Source organism: Indicator indicator, chromosome 1, assembly GCF_027791375.1.
Source record: "Indicator indicator isolate 239-I01 chromosome 1, UM_Iind_1.1, whole genome shotgun sequence".
Classification (NCBI taxonomy): domain Eukaryota; kingdom Metazoa; phylum Chordata; class Aves; order Piciformes; family Indicatoridae; genus Indicator; species Indicator indicator.
In genome coordinates this window covers 11843888-11858043 of record NC_072010.1, presented here as the reverse complement: position 1 = coordinate 11858043, position 14156 = coordinate 11843888, and the positions used below count along the sequence as shown (strand labels likewise).

The 14156-nt window shown below is 44.9% G+C and overlaps 1 protein-coding gene across 1 annotated transcript; it reads left to right on the top strand.

The window, feature by feature from the left end:
* The first annotated feature begins 2457 nt into the window (after positions 1–2457).
* GPR83 (G protein-coupled receptor 83) lies at positions 2458–6906 on the top strand. The gene is made up of 4 exons (XM_054387235.1): positions 2458–2844; positions 3584–3709; positions 5297–5430; positions 6282–6906. Exons 1-4 carry the CDS (start codon positions 2458–2460, stop codon positions 6904–6906), a joined length of 1272 nt encoding a protein of 423 aa, XP_054243210.1.
* Positions 6907–14156: the final 7250 nt, after the last annotated feature.

Sequence of the window (14156 nt, the reverse complement as noted above, 5' to 3'; positions counted from 1 at the left end):
AAGTTCAAAAATTCAGTGAAGCCACAGTAGTGGGAGAAAGATTGCTCCCAGGGAAATGACAGGGGTGATGCATACTCTGCTATGGATTTAAATTAGAAAAAGGCATTATTTCTTTTTTTTTTTTTTTTTTTTTTTTTAGTACTTCTAAATTATGTATTTTAGTGTGTCTGGGTGTATTTTTATATTCCTCTTAGAACCTTTTTTTTTTTCCCACCAGGCCTGTTTTCTAATTTTTTTCTAATTAGGTGGAGTGCTGCTGGACAGATGTTTGGTGTTTTTGATCACTGTTTTTGGTTACCTGAATTCTCGAGCTGCATAGCTGTTTTTCAAACACTTACTAAATATTTTTCACATTATGAATTACATCATTTCACAGGTAACTTTTACAAAAGCCAGGCACAGCCTACCAAATCCTGACATTTCTGTGCAGCTGCTTCCTTTGCTGTCACTGGGTGCTGCAGATGGTGGAGCAAGAGCGAAGTCAGCAGGAGCAGGTACCAAGCTGACATCTACTACAGCCTGTTCTCAAAAACAACCACCTGCAGGTGAACTGTTTAGACAGTTCATACTGGGATATGTTTAAATACAAACTAAACCAGAAGGAAGATGTGAGGCAGAGAAGGTCACATGTTAAACACAAGGGAGACCCGGGGAGCTTCCTCTGGGCTTTTTCTGTGACCCTTTGTGAGTATTTCGAGTGGGCCTAACACTTGGTCTTCAAAGGCAATGGTGACTCTGGCTCCATGTGCAGGAATACCTGCTAGAAACAAAGAATTAGATCAAGGAGAGTAAACAGAAAAAAATTAATAATTTTTCCTGGAGTATGGATTATAGAACAGGAGCAGTATCTGATGGATGTGGAAGAGCTGGAGTTTGAATGTCAGTAAACAATATCCTTACACCTTGGCCAGCAGCACTGGAGAGGAAAGAGGCTGGGAGCTGCTGGAGCAACCCAGCAAGAAGGGGGACATAAGCCATCGGTCACTCTGTTCTCATCCCAAACCCACACCAGAACACTGCCCTGTTCCCCTTTCTGCAATTTCCCTGTCGTTTCCATGTTGTATTGTGAGACTGTTTTCCTCACAGCATCAGATCAGGGCTGTCATCGCTGCCAACCGCCTTTCTGAATGGTTACAGGTGATTGCCACCTTAGCAGCTCCAGCAGGTTTGCTGGAAAGCTTCCTCTGAGGTAGACTAACTGCCCAAAGAATAAAAATTGGGCACTTCTGTGGAACAAACAGATGCTGACAGCAGTTTTCAGAGGAGCTTTGTGGGCTGGCTGTGCCACTTGTCCTGCTGCAATCAGGTCCTGAGCAGCTGTGAATCAAAGCAGTTTGGTTTACTGAGTCACAACTCATTGGTGTTATTTTCACCAGTGAATGGCCATCTTATAATAAAGGCTTTTCATATAATGGTGTTTTTAATGATGTTTAAATAAAGCCACCTGCAGTGGCTGGGGTTATCTGACCCTGAGGAAATCTGTCCCCAGCAGAGGGGCAGCACCTCCCCTGTACATTCTGAAGAGGCACACCTTTCTGTGCTGTGTTGGATTTGTGGCTCTTGGTGTCCTGATACTGATTTTAGATTCCTTACTCTGTTTTGGAGGGGAAGGCACAGGGAACACACATGCTGCCATCTCATCAGTGCTTGGGTGCAGCATATGCTTTCCCTTTTGCTTTGGATACTTGACTCACTGGACTGGGGCATCCTGTCCTCTTGTCCCATGTAACCATTTTGTAACCATCTCTGTGTTTCTGTAAACTCTAGAAAGCGGAGTTTTACATCAAACTTTTAATTCCCTTGGCCAGGAGGAAATCCCTGCCAAAGGAAAGCTTAAGTATTTCTCTCTCTCTCGGGGGAAAAAGGTCTTTGGAAAAACACTCAAGTACAGCCAGTGAGATTTTATTCACCACTCATCTGTTACCCCCCTATTCTATGCTAGTTACCAAGTGTCACACTGTAAAACAGGCTGAAACTTGCCTGCCAGACCCTCAGAAATGAGCTTAAATAAGCTGTGTCCTGGGAGAGTGCAGAGCTGCCACACGCTGCTTGTTGATAAACAGCACTGAATTTGCATGAGCTGGGCTGCTGCTGGAGAAAAAGGACGCTGACGACTGAAGCGATTGATTTGCCTTTCTCACAGACGTGCTTATCTTGGAGCAGCTCCTGGGGAAGCGTGACTGGGTAGAAAAGCAGCACGCCAGAGCAGAAATAATGTCATCCAGCCCAGTGACTGGAGAAGATCCTGGCTCGAAGCTTGCCTAGGGGTATAAAGCTGGCTGAAGGAGCCAAAGCCGCTGTGAGCTGAGCTGATCTGAGCGAGGCACGCCCGAGTTTGCAGCCTCTGGGCATGCCTGGGCTGAGCGAGGGGAGGACGGCTTTGGTGGCACACAGCGTGAGCTCTGCTCTCGCAAATGAGCTATTTCCAAATTAGAGGAGCAGAGCAACCTTTTAGAGATGTTGTCCTGTTTTGTCTGGCTCTCCCTCCCCAACTTGATTAACACTTTTGTAACCTCAGGGAAGTTGAACCTTAACGGGAGCCTGGAGAAGACTTTTGTAATCCCAAACATCTCGGGTTTGTTTTCCTGGGACAATGACAGCCTGGCTGACTGGCAGAGCTTTGTGGGCAGGAGCCGATACGGAGCAGAGTCGCAGAGCGTCACGGTGAAAGCCCTCCTCATCACAGCCTACTCCTTCATCATGGTCTTCTCCCTCTTCGGCAACATCCTGGTCTGTCACGTTGTCATCAAGAGCAAGCGCTTGCACTCCGCCACCAGCTTGTTCATTGTGAACCTGGCTGTAGCTGATATCATGATCACGCTCCTCAACACGCCTTTTACACTGGTAAGACTGGGGCAGAGACGCCATAAAGGCATCACAGTTACTTTGTGGCCTTCTCTTCTTTACACTACTGTAGGCAGTGCATGGATGTGCTGCAAATACCTGTCCAGTCCCAGTTTCAGGGACTGGAGTTACCTTTTGAAAACTCCACGTCTTTTTTTTTTTCTTTAATGCCTGTTCCCTAGTTGAAGATCTGAAATTACCCATTTGTTAGAAGTAGCCCTGATAGTACTTGAACAATGAGAGCATCATGGTGATTACTTAGTACTTTGTAATATCTGGTCTTTTTTTTAATCTTCTGTTCTCTGAAGTATTTCCAATGTAATACAATGAACCTCTTGGAAAACAAGATTCATGCTCACCATCATTTTACAAGATGTGTTGAAAAGCTCTGCTTTGCTTCGAAGTAAGATAAGGCACATAGGTCAGCCCCCTCCTGTGAGGAGGGCTTAAAAGAAAAAGACTAATGTATCGACCCAATAGCTTGTGAAAGAACACTTGTGAAAGAACAAAACAGAGTGATACTGCGCTGCTGTGTTGTCCTGGAGGATATTGCTGTGCCACTGAGCAGCACTTGGCTATCTCTTCAGGGTTCAGAAGCCAGGAAATTATACAAAGAACCTGATCTGTCAAAAATTTATTTTACATAGCACAAGGAATTATGTGCCAGAGGTGTCTCAGATATCTATAAAGATGTGGAGGTGTGTAAGGGTGAACAAAACTGATGATGTTCTGGTTTTAGGCTCATTTTGTCAACAGTACCTGGATATTTGGGAAGGAAATGTGCCATGTCAGTAGGTTTGCACAGTACTGCTCCCTCCACGTCTCTGCCTTAACCCTCACAGCCATTGCCGTGGACAGGCACCAGGTGAGAGCTCTTGGAACCAGACAGACCTTGACATGAGAGTGCAAAATGAGAAAGGATGATCCCATATCCTTTCCTTTTCAGCTTCCAGATTAATGTGAGACGTATGGGGAGATGACAGGGTAGGGGAGGAGTTCTTGCTGTCAGATCATGGAATCATAGGCTTAGGTTGGAAGGGACCTTAGAGATCGTCTACTCCAACCTCCCTGTCATGGGCAGGGATGCCTCTCAACTAGACTTGGCTGCTCAAAAGCCTCATCCAACCTGGACTCAAACACCCCCAGGGAGGAGGCAAGATGAAAAGAAAAATTTCAAGACCTCATCAAGGTGGGAGGTGGGAGATGTCCATTGCCTCGTGATCATTTCCAGGCAGGGAACTGGACCTTTTCTGCAGTAGTTAATCCAGTAGCTCTCAAACAAAGAGGAGGTCCAAGACCTTGATAGGAATTCACATGGGCAGCTCATCTTTGCAGTGGTTTGTCTGTCACCATGGATGTAGGGACATCCCAGTTAGCTTATGCAGCACTGTCTCCCTTTGCTTTGCAATGTCTCACTTCTCATTATCTTGAATACTGGAGAGCTGACTGTAGCGCATTGGGTGTCTGTCCCAAGCTGGGCTGTGGTTTGCTGTTGATAAGAGCTCAAAACGGGGGACAGTTGGGCATTGTCAGTGTGGAGTCACCCAACAACCACACAAAACAGTTGACATTTTCTGCTAGAAAGCTTTCTCCTTTATAGAAAATGCACTGGCCATCAGAAGCATTGCCAGAGGTGGTCTGGTCAAGGTCCAGGGAGATCTGGTTAAACCACAATTCCATGGCTCTTTGGGTCACTGATATTGAACACTCTCAGACTATTTTTCTGAGACTTTCCTTTTCCTCCCTTTCCTCCCTTTCCTCCCTTTCCTCCCTTTCCTCCCTTTCCTCCCTTTCCTCCCTTTCCTCCCTTTCTTCCCTTTCCTCCCTTTCCTCCCTTTCCTCCCTTTCCTCCCTTTCCTCCCTCTCCCTCTCCCTCTCCCTCCCCCTCTCCCTCCCCCTCCTCCCTCCCTCCTCCCTCCCCCTCCTCCCTCCCTCCTCCCTCCCCCCTCCCTCCCCCTTTCCCCCTCTCCCCCTCTCCCGCTCTCCTCCTCTCTCTCTCCCCATCTCTCTCTCCCCCCTCTCTCCCTCTCCCTCTCTCCCTCTTCCTCTCTCCCTCTCCCTCTCTCCCTCTCCCTCTCTCCCTCTCCCTCTCCCTCTCCCCCTCTCCCTCTCTCCCTCTCCCGCTCTCCCTCTCCCCTCCCCTTTCCTTTTTTCTTTGCTATGAATTAAATTGAACCTGGAAATGAACACATGTGCAGGATCCCTGGTATCCAGCTTTTCTTACCTAGATACAAATATTGAAACAGAAGGGTAGGACAGGGATCTGACTTTTCCCATTTTCATGGAGTTAAACTTCAGGCTTAAAGTCAATTGGAGCTCCGTGAAGACAGTACTGCTTGCATGCTGAATTTCCACATTAAGTGACAGATTGAAGGCTGAAAGGTCATGTGAGAAAATGATGTGATTATTTCCTGAAATATCATGGGCCTGAATCTGTGTTTATTTTGCACAGGTGATAATGCACCCTCTGAAACCTCGCATATCTACTGCAAAAGGTGTGATCTGTATCTCTATGATCTGGATCATGGCAACATGTTTTTCTCTACCACATGCTATCTACCAAAAACTCTTTACCTTTGAATACAGGTAAGGATGTTCTTTGCTTTCCTGCACAGTCTCCCTGGAAGCCAAACTCAGTGGTCATGTTTTGGCATCTTCTACTGTTGAGGTCAGACAAGTATGGACCTAGATTATAATTTTCATCAAATTTCTTTTGCAATGGCTAATAGCTTGTCCTTGTTTCTATTCTTGATTATTTTTATATTTATTCTGTCATGTTAATCACATGAAGTAGGTAAGAACTTAGAGGATCTGGCCTGGAGTTTCTGCCTCTATACACTGGCTTTTTACCTGACATACCAATCTGACTTTTTTGGACAGACCAGAAATGGGGAAAAACCTAAAACCCAATGGGTTTTAATCTACTTTTTAGCCCTGGGAAAGTGAAGGAAAAAAAAAAAAGAAAGAAAATAAAACCAACAAAAACCCCTAAAACCCCCAAAACAACCAAAAAGCAAACACAGCAGCCTCAGCTGCGTGTTCCATAAAATGCTGTCATGAGCCTTGATATTTGGAAAGTGCTTTAATGAGGGAAAGGTCCTTAATATGTGCAGAGGCTATTTCTATTTGCCAAAGATAAAGAACAAAAGTCTCCTGTGCAGCTGGAAATCTGGTAATGGATGAAATTCATAAAATTATCATAAGGCCGTGAATGCTCACAAGAAATTATCACCATATTGCTCACAAGCTGCTCCATGGCTCGAATTCTTGGATAGCAGAGCTCTGCTTAACTGTGGCACAGGTACATAAATGAAAGATCTGTCTCCAGGCTTTAGGGCAGGACCCCTCTCCCATCTACCTCCTTGCTTCTGATGTACTTCAGCCTCGGTGCCCAACCGTATATGCTCTCAACCCCTGTCTGGTATCTCCACTTGCAGTGAGGAGGTAACCCGGTGCCTGTGTTTGCCAGATTTTCCTGAGCCTGCTGACCTCTTTTGGAAGTACCTCGACCTGACAACCTTCATTTTGCTCTATGTCCTGCCCCTTCTGATCATCTCTGCTGCCTACATGACAGTGGCCAAGAAGCTCTGGCTGCGCAATGTCATTGGGGACATCACCACTGAGCAATACTTTGCCCTTCGCAAAAAGAACAAGAAGACCATAAAGATGCTGATGCTTGTTGTCTTCCTCTTTGCAGTCTGCTGGTTCCCCTTGAATTGCTATGTTGTCCTCCTCTCCAGCCAGACCATCCACACCAACAATGCCCTCTACTTTGCCTTTCACTGGTTCGCAATGAGCAGCACCTGCTACAATCCTTTCATCTACTGCTGGCTCAATGACAGCTTCCGATCAGAACTGAAGGCTCTGCTCAGTGTGTGCAGAAAACCTCCCATGCCTACAGAACAGAGGCTTCCCTCCACAGTCCCATCCTACCGATTGGCTTGGCCAGAAAAGGGCAACTTCAAGAGGTTGCAGACCTCCCATGTTCTTCCATCAGCCTCCAAAATCCAGTCAGGAAAGACAGACATCTCTGCAGTTGAGCCAATAGTAGCTGTGAGCTAAACCATGGTCCTGGGAAGTCTGTAAGGGCTGCGGATAGATTTGGCTAGAGCTGAAATGGGGGAACCATGTGGAGGCCTGGCCTACTGTGCAGACACTCATGATAAAACCCAAGAGATTCTGCAGGAGGTAGTATGATCAAGCTGCATGCTTGATGCAGGCAGATGATAATGGCCTGGAGCCCTAAAGCGGAGAAGGCAAAAACTTCCCAGAAAGGAACTCTCTCTGTCTGTGTCATGTTGGCTTTGGATCACCTCGCAGCTCAATGACACAGAATTTTTCATTCCTAAGATAAAGTCATGAATATTCAGAAGACTTCTCTTCACATAGAGAACTAAACCCAGAAAGCTACTTGAACATACCATCACCCACAGCTGGAGAACAAGTAATTAGATACTTTGAGATTGGACTAGGACTCTTTGATCAGAGCTCCTTTCATTATTGTCAAACAGCAGCTAAAGGATCCCACAATTTGACTTTTTAATTTGTCTTTGAATGTTGCCCACTTATTCTGTACAGCACCTGGGTACTTCTCAAATCAAACATTTGGGACGTTTCATCCCAATTAAGATGCTAGCTCTCTGGACTGAATTCATAAATGAACTAACTGCTTTGAGAGAATAGATTATATCCCTGATAGCAAGTAATAAAAGTGGAACATTTCTCTGCAAGATACCCTCTGGTGATTGAACAATTTTGATGTATTTAAAGATGCATTTAAAGAGAGAGAAGAAAATTAATGTGACTCAAGCTGTCTGGAGTAGTTTGCAGATCTTAAGGTTCTTAGCAAAAGAAAATCTGATTTTGAATAATGGAAAAAAAGTGAGCATTCTGGAAAGTTTACCTTGGATCACACAGGAGAGCAGTAATTCTTCTGTGCTGTAGAAATTAGCTTGAATATCACAGCAGGGTGATTATTGTAGGTCCCCTTCCCCTTCCCTCTCATACCAGAGATCCTCAGAAGGACTTTAGTGTGTGCTGGATGGCCTGGCCAGGTTGAGCACAAAGGATGCTGGCTACTGACTCCTCATTACATCTTTTGGGTTCCCTTTTGTTGACAACAGTGAACTGGGTTTTGGACAGGTTTTTTATACTCGTTAAGAGTCAACAATGATTATTGTTATCTCTTCCCTCAAAATTTTGCATGGTTCTTTTTCCACAGATCTTAGGCAAAGTCTGCTTTTTATCCCCCTCCTTTTCAGTGTCTTTGTAAATACAGACCGTCCTCCTGTTGGGGTGAAGGCAGAGCAATGGTACAAGTGATATGATGTGACCTTGAGGCTATCCTCCATCAGACCACAGACCTTCCTTCTGCTCACAGATTTACCAGAGCATAGCCCGCTAGCCCTGTGCTCCCCAGAGTTCACCAGTTTGACTGCTATCAGTCATGTCCCTGATTCAGTTTTTTCCTCGGGAGCTTCTGGAGCAGACTGAAAACACCACCAAGTGGTGTCCACAAAGAGTACACAAAGCACTGAACTGCTGCTCCTTACAGTGAGGTGGGGGTTGGGCTCTTCTCCCAGGCAACTAGTGAGAGAACAATAGGGCATGGTATGAAGCTGTGCCAGGGGAGGTTTAGGTTGGCTGTTAGGAAGCACTTCCTCACAGAAAGGGTAATTAGGCACTGGAATGGACTGCCCAGGGAGGTGATGGAGTCACCATCACTGGAGGTCCTTAAGAAAAGATTGGATAGATTGGATGTGGCACTTGGTGACATGGTTTAGCTGATGTTGTGGTGTTAAGTCATAGGCTGGACTTGATGATCTCAGAGGTCTTTTCCAGCCTCAGTAATTCTGAGATTCTGTGATTTTTCTGTTTCCTTGGAATATATCATAACAGACCTATGAAGATTAATTTACAAGTTCTGTGAATTCATGAATGTTAATTCTCCATTTCTAACAGTATTCCTAGTGTTTTGTTCATTTTCTCAATGCAGAATTGTGCAGACACTGAAAGGGGACAAAGATAATGCCAGGCTAAATTTGGCAACTTGTGCTGTTCTGAATAGTACTGGGCAAAACCAAATCCTTGAAGCCTTTCTTGACGTTAGATGAGGTTTTTAGCTTCCAGCTTTCATTCCCTCCCTCTTTCCCCTTTCTCATCTCTTTTGAGGATATTGTCCCTAGGCCTGTGGTCCACAGCACCAATACTGCTATTGTGACACCTTCTAGCGTGAGTGCTGTGAAGGTAAAATGTGCCTGAGGCCAGGGCTTTGCAGGTTTGTGAGTAAAGCCCATTCTATGTGTTTAAGCTAAATTGCCAGCTTTAGGAATTAGTTTGGTTGCTTGTTCATCTTGTCCTTTGTGAAGAGGTGGTTTTCACTATTTCTTCTTTTGAAAATACCTTCCTTCCTTCTTCCCACTATGTTCTATAAAAAATCACAGCTCTTTCAACTTTCCTTTGTAGATTCCATTTTCTAAGCCTCTGAGTTTAATTATTATGAAAACACACTACACTGCCTGCAGGTCCCTTGCTTCTGCTTTGGTTTTGGCTGATGAGCTATAAACTTTGTCTGGTATTCCCTTGTGAAAACAGGACAGGGAGGGAAAGAAGGAAAAGGGAATTGTTTGCTGAGACTACTCTTTCCTGTGAATTCCAGGGGCACCAGTTGATGTCAGTGCTGAGGATCCAGTGCTGGCCTCTTATGTGTCATTTCTAGTGTGTCATAAAAGCATACCTAGTCATGATCATAGAATCATAGAATGCACAGGGTTGGAAGGGACCTCTAGAGATCGTCTAGTCCAACCCTCCTGCAGTCAGCAGGGACATTGCAAACTAGATCAGGTTGCTCAGAGCCCAAACAAGTCTGACCTTGTATGTCTCCAGGGATGTGGCCTCCACCACCTCCTTGGGCAACCTGTTCCAGTGTCTCGCCCCGCTCATAGTAAAGAACATCTTCCTAATGTCCAATCTAAATCTGCCCTTCTCTAGTTTAAAACCACTGCCCCTTGTCCTATTGCTACAGGCATTTGTAAATAGTCCCTCCCCAGCTTTCCTGCAGGCCCCCTTCAGGAAGACTGCTATAAGGTCTCCCTGGAGCCTTCTCTTTTCCACGCTGAACAGCCCCAACTCTCCCATCCTGTCTTCACAGGAGGCATGGGAAGGGATCTCTGCTCACCATCACTAGCGTATACACAGTGTCCTCTCTGGACCCACAGCCTCATGTTGTGCAGCTGGCAGCAAGTGTCTTAACTCTCCACAATATGTGGAGTAATCCCCCAAGCAGCAAGCTGGAGAAAGGAGATGTGGTTAGCATAAACCTCAGTGGAAATAAAATCAGTGAAATGTAGACTTACTGTCTTCATAACTTGTTTTATTAGCTTCTCTGAGAACCAGGAGGTGGTGATTTTCCCTGTCCCCTGAAGTGCTCAGTGATGAATCGGAGGGCTATGAGATCATGACTGACATAGACAATGACAGAAGTTTGGGAGGTTGCAGTGGTCTGCGAGGATGGCAGTGGTCATCTACCACTCAGCCTCCTGTAACAAGGCTTGAGGGCCTGCAGTGTAGCAGGGAGGAAAAGGAAGAGGAAAGAAACAGTGGAATTTCGGTGAAGGTATTTCAGGACATTTCATACCTTATCCTTGAATTCAAAACTGATCAGTGACTAAACCCTCACGAGAATAGTGCTGTAGCTGGGGATGACTATACTGGTTGCTAGCACCAGATAACCTCCCTGACACATACTTTTGACAGTACCTTTCTCCTCATCTTTTGATGCAGTTCTAAAGACATAAATACTTCATTCAGTTGGGAACAACACTCCTCTCAGACGAGGGAAGTGGCAGCACACTATCTGATCTGTGAAAAGGAGGAGGTAAGAACTGCTGATATTGTGGACCTTCAGCAGTGGCTCTGAAACGTCAGAGCTCATTTGTTTGTATAATAATGGTGTGTGAGGAAATGTGCTTCATCAGGAAGCAGTTTGTCTAAGGAGGTTATATAAGGCTGGAAAATAGTTGCTGCTGCTCTGGAAGTATCAGAATCCTGGGGGTTGGTGGAAAGTGTGCCTGGATTCCAGCTTTTCATTTCTCCTGTGAGACTGTGAGCCCAGGAAGAGCCTGAGAAATTCATGCTGAGATGCAGCTCAATCCTAGGGCATGAAAGCAGGGAGACAGTCTCTCTTCACTAGAGAAAAAAACTTCAGATGAAAGAGGGAAACAACTCTTAAGGAACTTGTCTCTAGAGGATGCCATTTATGAAGAGGAACTTCATTCTGAGCAAAAGAACTTGGGTCTTTCTGCTGTGTGGTTCAGTATACTACTCTGTTATCACAGTATCACAGTATATCAGAGATTGAAAGGCACCTCACGAGATCATCAGGTCCAAGCCCCCTGCCAGAGCAGGATCACTTAGGATAGTCCGCACAGGAACGCATCCAGGTGAGTTTTGAGAGTCTCCAGAGAAGGAGATATGGCTGTGGCAGTTGTGAGGGAACTCCTTCAAAACCAATGAAGTGTTTCACCAGCTCTTCTGGGTCTTGGGTCAACATAAGAAAGTCCAACATGCTTCTCAAATGACAAGTTGAGGTGCTGGATGACTTGTGGCTATGTGGGTCTCTGTGTCATCAGATATCAAAAGCCTGTTGGGAGCTCCTAGAAAATACCTGTGGAGACCTAGATGCATGCATACAGGTGAAGGGGAGGTTGAGGCTTTCTGTATTTTTCATTCAACAAATTAGGAAAGCCCAGAGGCCTGACACAGTGCTGTGATTCAGTGAGGCCTGATTGACCAAGAAAGTGAGACATCCAACTACCCTCTCTGGTTTTCTGGGATTGTGGGTAACAATGTGGCAAAAATGCTGGAGAAGCTGCAGGAGTTGATTGAATCCACTTCCAAAGACATCAGCCTGTACACTGAGATTTTGTTTGATGCTGTGAGTGAACAGTGTGCCCTAACTCCCATTTGCAATGATCTTTGTAAAATTCATCTGAGGCCTGTGTTATAAGCAGGTACAGATGAGGATGTTTTGGGTTCAGACAAGGTACTTCTTCTGTAGAAGAGACCAAAGAGAATGTGGCAAGACCTGGGGTAGATCCCTCCTGTCCTTAGTTTCAGACAGATACTCATATTTGGATTACACCTGAAGAGTGCACAAGAACACCAGGAAACTAAGGAAAGTGCTCTAGGTTAGTACATCTGTGCTGCTGCTGTAATTTTTTCGTAGCCAATGGAAATGAAGAGCAGGGAGTTTGTTGGCTGGATATTTATTGTATTCTTGAGCTCCTCAAAGCAGACTGTGGGTTTTGTTTTCTAGTAAAATGAGAATTAGCTTTCCAAAGATTGCATCAGCAGACTCTGGTGCTCTGATTATGTTCTTGGGACAGAATCACAGGCTAGCCAGGGGCTGCAGGTCATTAGCAGTTCTGAGTCAGCAAGTACAGCTGACTAGAGTTGGTTCACAGATGTGTCCCAGATCATGAGCATAACACTTATAAAGGAGGAAGTCTGTTGTGAAGAGGAAAGTTTCCTGCTAGGGCTCCTCCACCCTCTCCTGCTCTTGAGGACTGCCTTCCTGGATATTGTGACTGTTGCACTTTTTACTGGGCTGAGTATAACTTTCTGTACTTTGTATTGACATTGGTATTGATTTGTCTATTTCATTAAATCCATTTCATTTCAGCCTGTGGGTCTTCTCTCCTTTTCTTGATTCCCCTTCTCTGCTGGGGAGGGGTCATTGGGTGATAGAGTAACTGCTAAAGCCTCAGAGAGGGGCTAACCATAGAGAATTTTCTATCCTGTCCAGTGTTTGGAGTGAGGCTTGACTGAGAAAAGCCTGACAAAGAACTGAAAGAACTGCAGAGGGAAGAAAAATTCCTTTTTTTTTTTTTTTTTTTTTTGTTAGATAGCTCTTGAAAGGTGTTTCAATACCACAGTGAGTGATGGCAGTCTGTTCTCTGCTGTCTAAAACCTGCTCCCCTGCCCAGCCTGAGACTGTGGAGATGAAGAGCTGTTTTCCACAGCTGCTTCCGAGCTGCATGGAGAGCATGGTATGAGTCTGAAGTGACAGACAAGAAGGGCACAGACAGGCACAGGTACTGCAGCACATTTCTGAGCAGGTATTAACATTGTGCCTTCATTTTCTTGGGACACAAGTACAAAGCTCAATAGAGTGATCAACTCAATACCCTCCTGTGTCCGCACAGCTCAGGCTCCTACACTCCTGTGCATATATCTCCATGCTTCTGCTTCACCCAGACGAGGTGATGGTGCTGAACTCCACCACTCCCAGCTTTACAGCTGTCCCTTCTAGAGCAGATGGCTGAAAAGTTCAGCTGTGCTAAGGCAGTGGCAAATTTTTAGACAGTAACACGATAGGGTATTCATCATGTGCTGATGTTTTCTCAATAAAAAAGGTTAAATCGATTTTGAACCAATTCATATTGCTCTGAAAATTTTATGAGAAAAATTAAAACACAATTTAAGTAATGTCCCACAAGTTTGCTCAGGGTTTAGTGGAGACCACATGTATTGCACTATGGGATTACAGATGGAGACAATCACTTGGGCTGCTGTAGTTCATAAAACTGATTTTATTTAAATAACCAAGAAGAACAGACACATATTTTATCAAGTGGATCTTAGAAGAGATCCATTTGTCATTTTTAAATACAAAAGGGGAATTAGTAAAAAAGTTACGTTTGCATCCAATATGAAACAGGAACATTGTTGCTTTAAGGAGCTTCAAGTTTTAAAGACTGAGAACTCTAATTAAACAGTTTAAACACACTGACATCACAAAACCTTAATATTGCACTATAGATCCTTGTTCAGAACACACACTGCATGCTGTGCATCTGCATTACCCACATATAAAGGACCATCAGCAGCACAGCCAGGCAGGAACAATCTAGAAAAGGTTAGAGGAGTTGCAGGTTTGTTGGGAGAGGTACAGCATTAAAACTGAGCAGTTGGACCACCAGTACCCAACACAAGCCCTGCTGGTAATGCAACAGACATTAGGACTGCAGCTTTGCTACTGTCCTGTGCAGAGGTAGCATAATACCACGGTGTTTAAGAGTTTCTTCTGCTTAAGGCTGGTCTTAGACGAAAGCCATATAATAACTAAAGAGTTCTTGTAATACTAGATGATAGTATGGCAGCACTTTGAGATCCACTCCTTTAACAACAGCTGACAAATCAGTGTGGGTGTGCTCCCTCTTTGCAACTGCTGCAGCACATAAACATTGCTGTGTGAAGATGGTTTCGCTGATCACTTCTTTTCCCCCTCATCCTCAGCCATAGGAAGAATG

What these genes read in the sequence shown, in the direction of transcription:
- GPR83 (XM_054387235.1), top strand. Translation starts at nt 2,458, where the DNA reads ATGTTGTCCTGTTTTGTCTGGCTCTCCCTCCCCAACTTGATTAACACT. An exon ending in TTGCCGTGGACAGGCACCAG is followed by an intron (nt 3,710 to 5,296) that starts GTGAGAGCTCTT and finishes TATTTTGCACAG; the next exon opens with GTGATAATGCACCCTCTGAA. An exon ending in CTCTTTACCTTTGAATACAG is followed by an intron (nt 5,431 to 6,281) that starts GTAAGGATGTTC and finishes CTCCACTTGCAG; the next exon opens with TGAGGAGGTAACCCGGTGCC.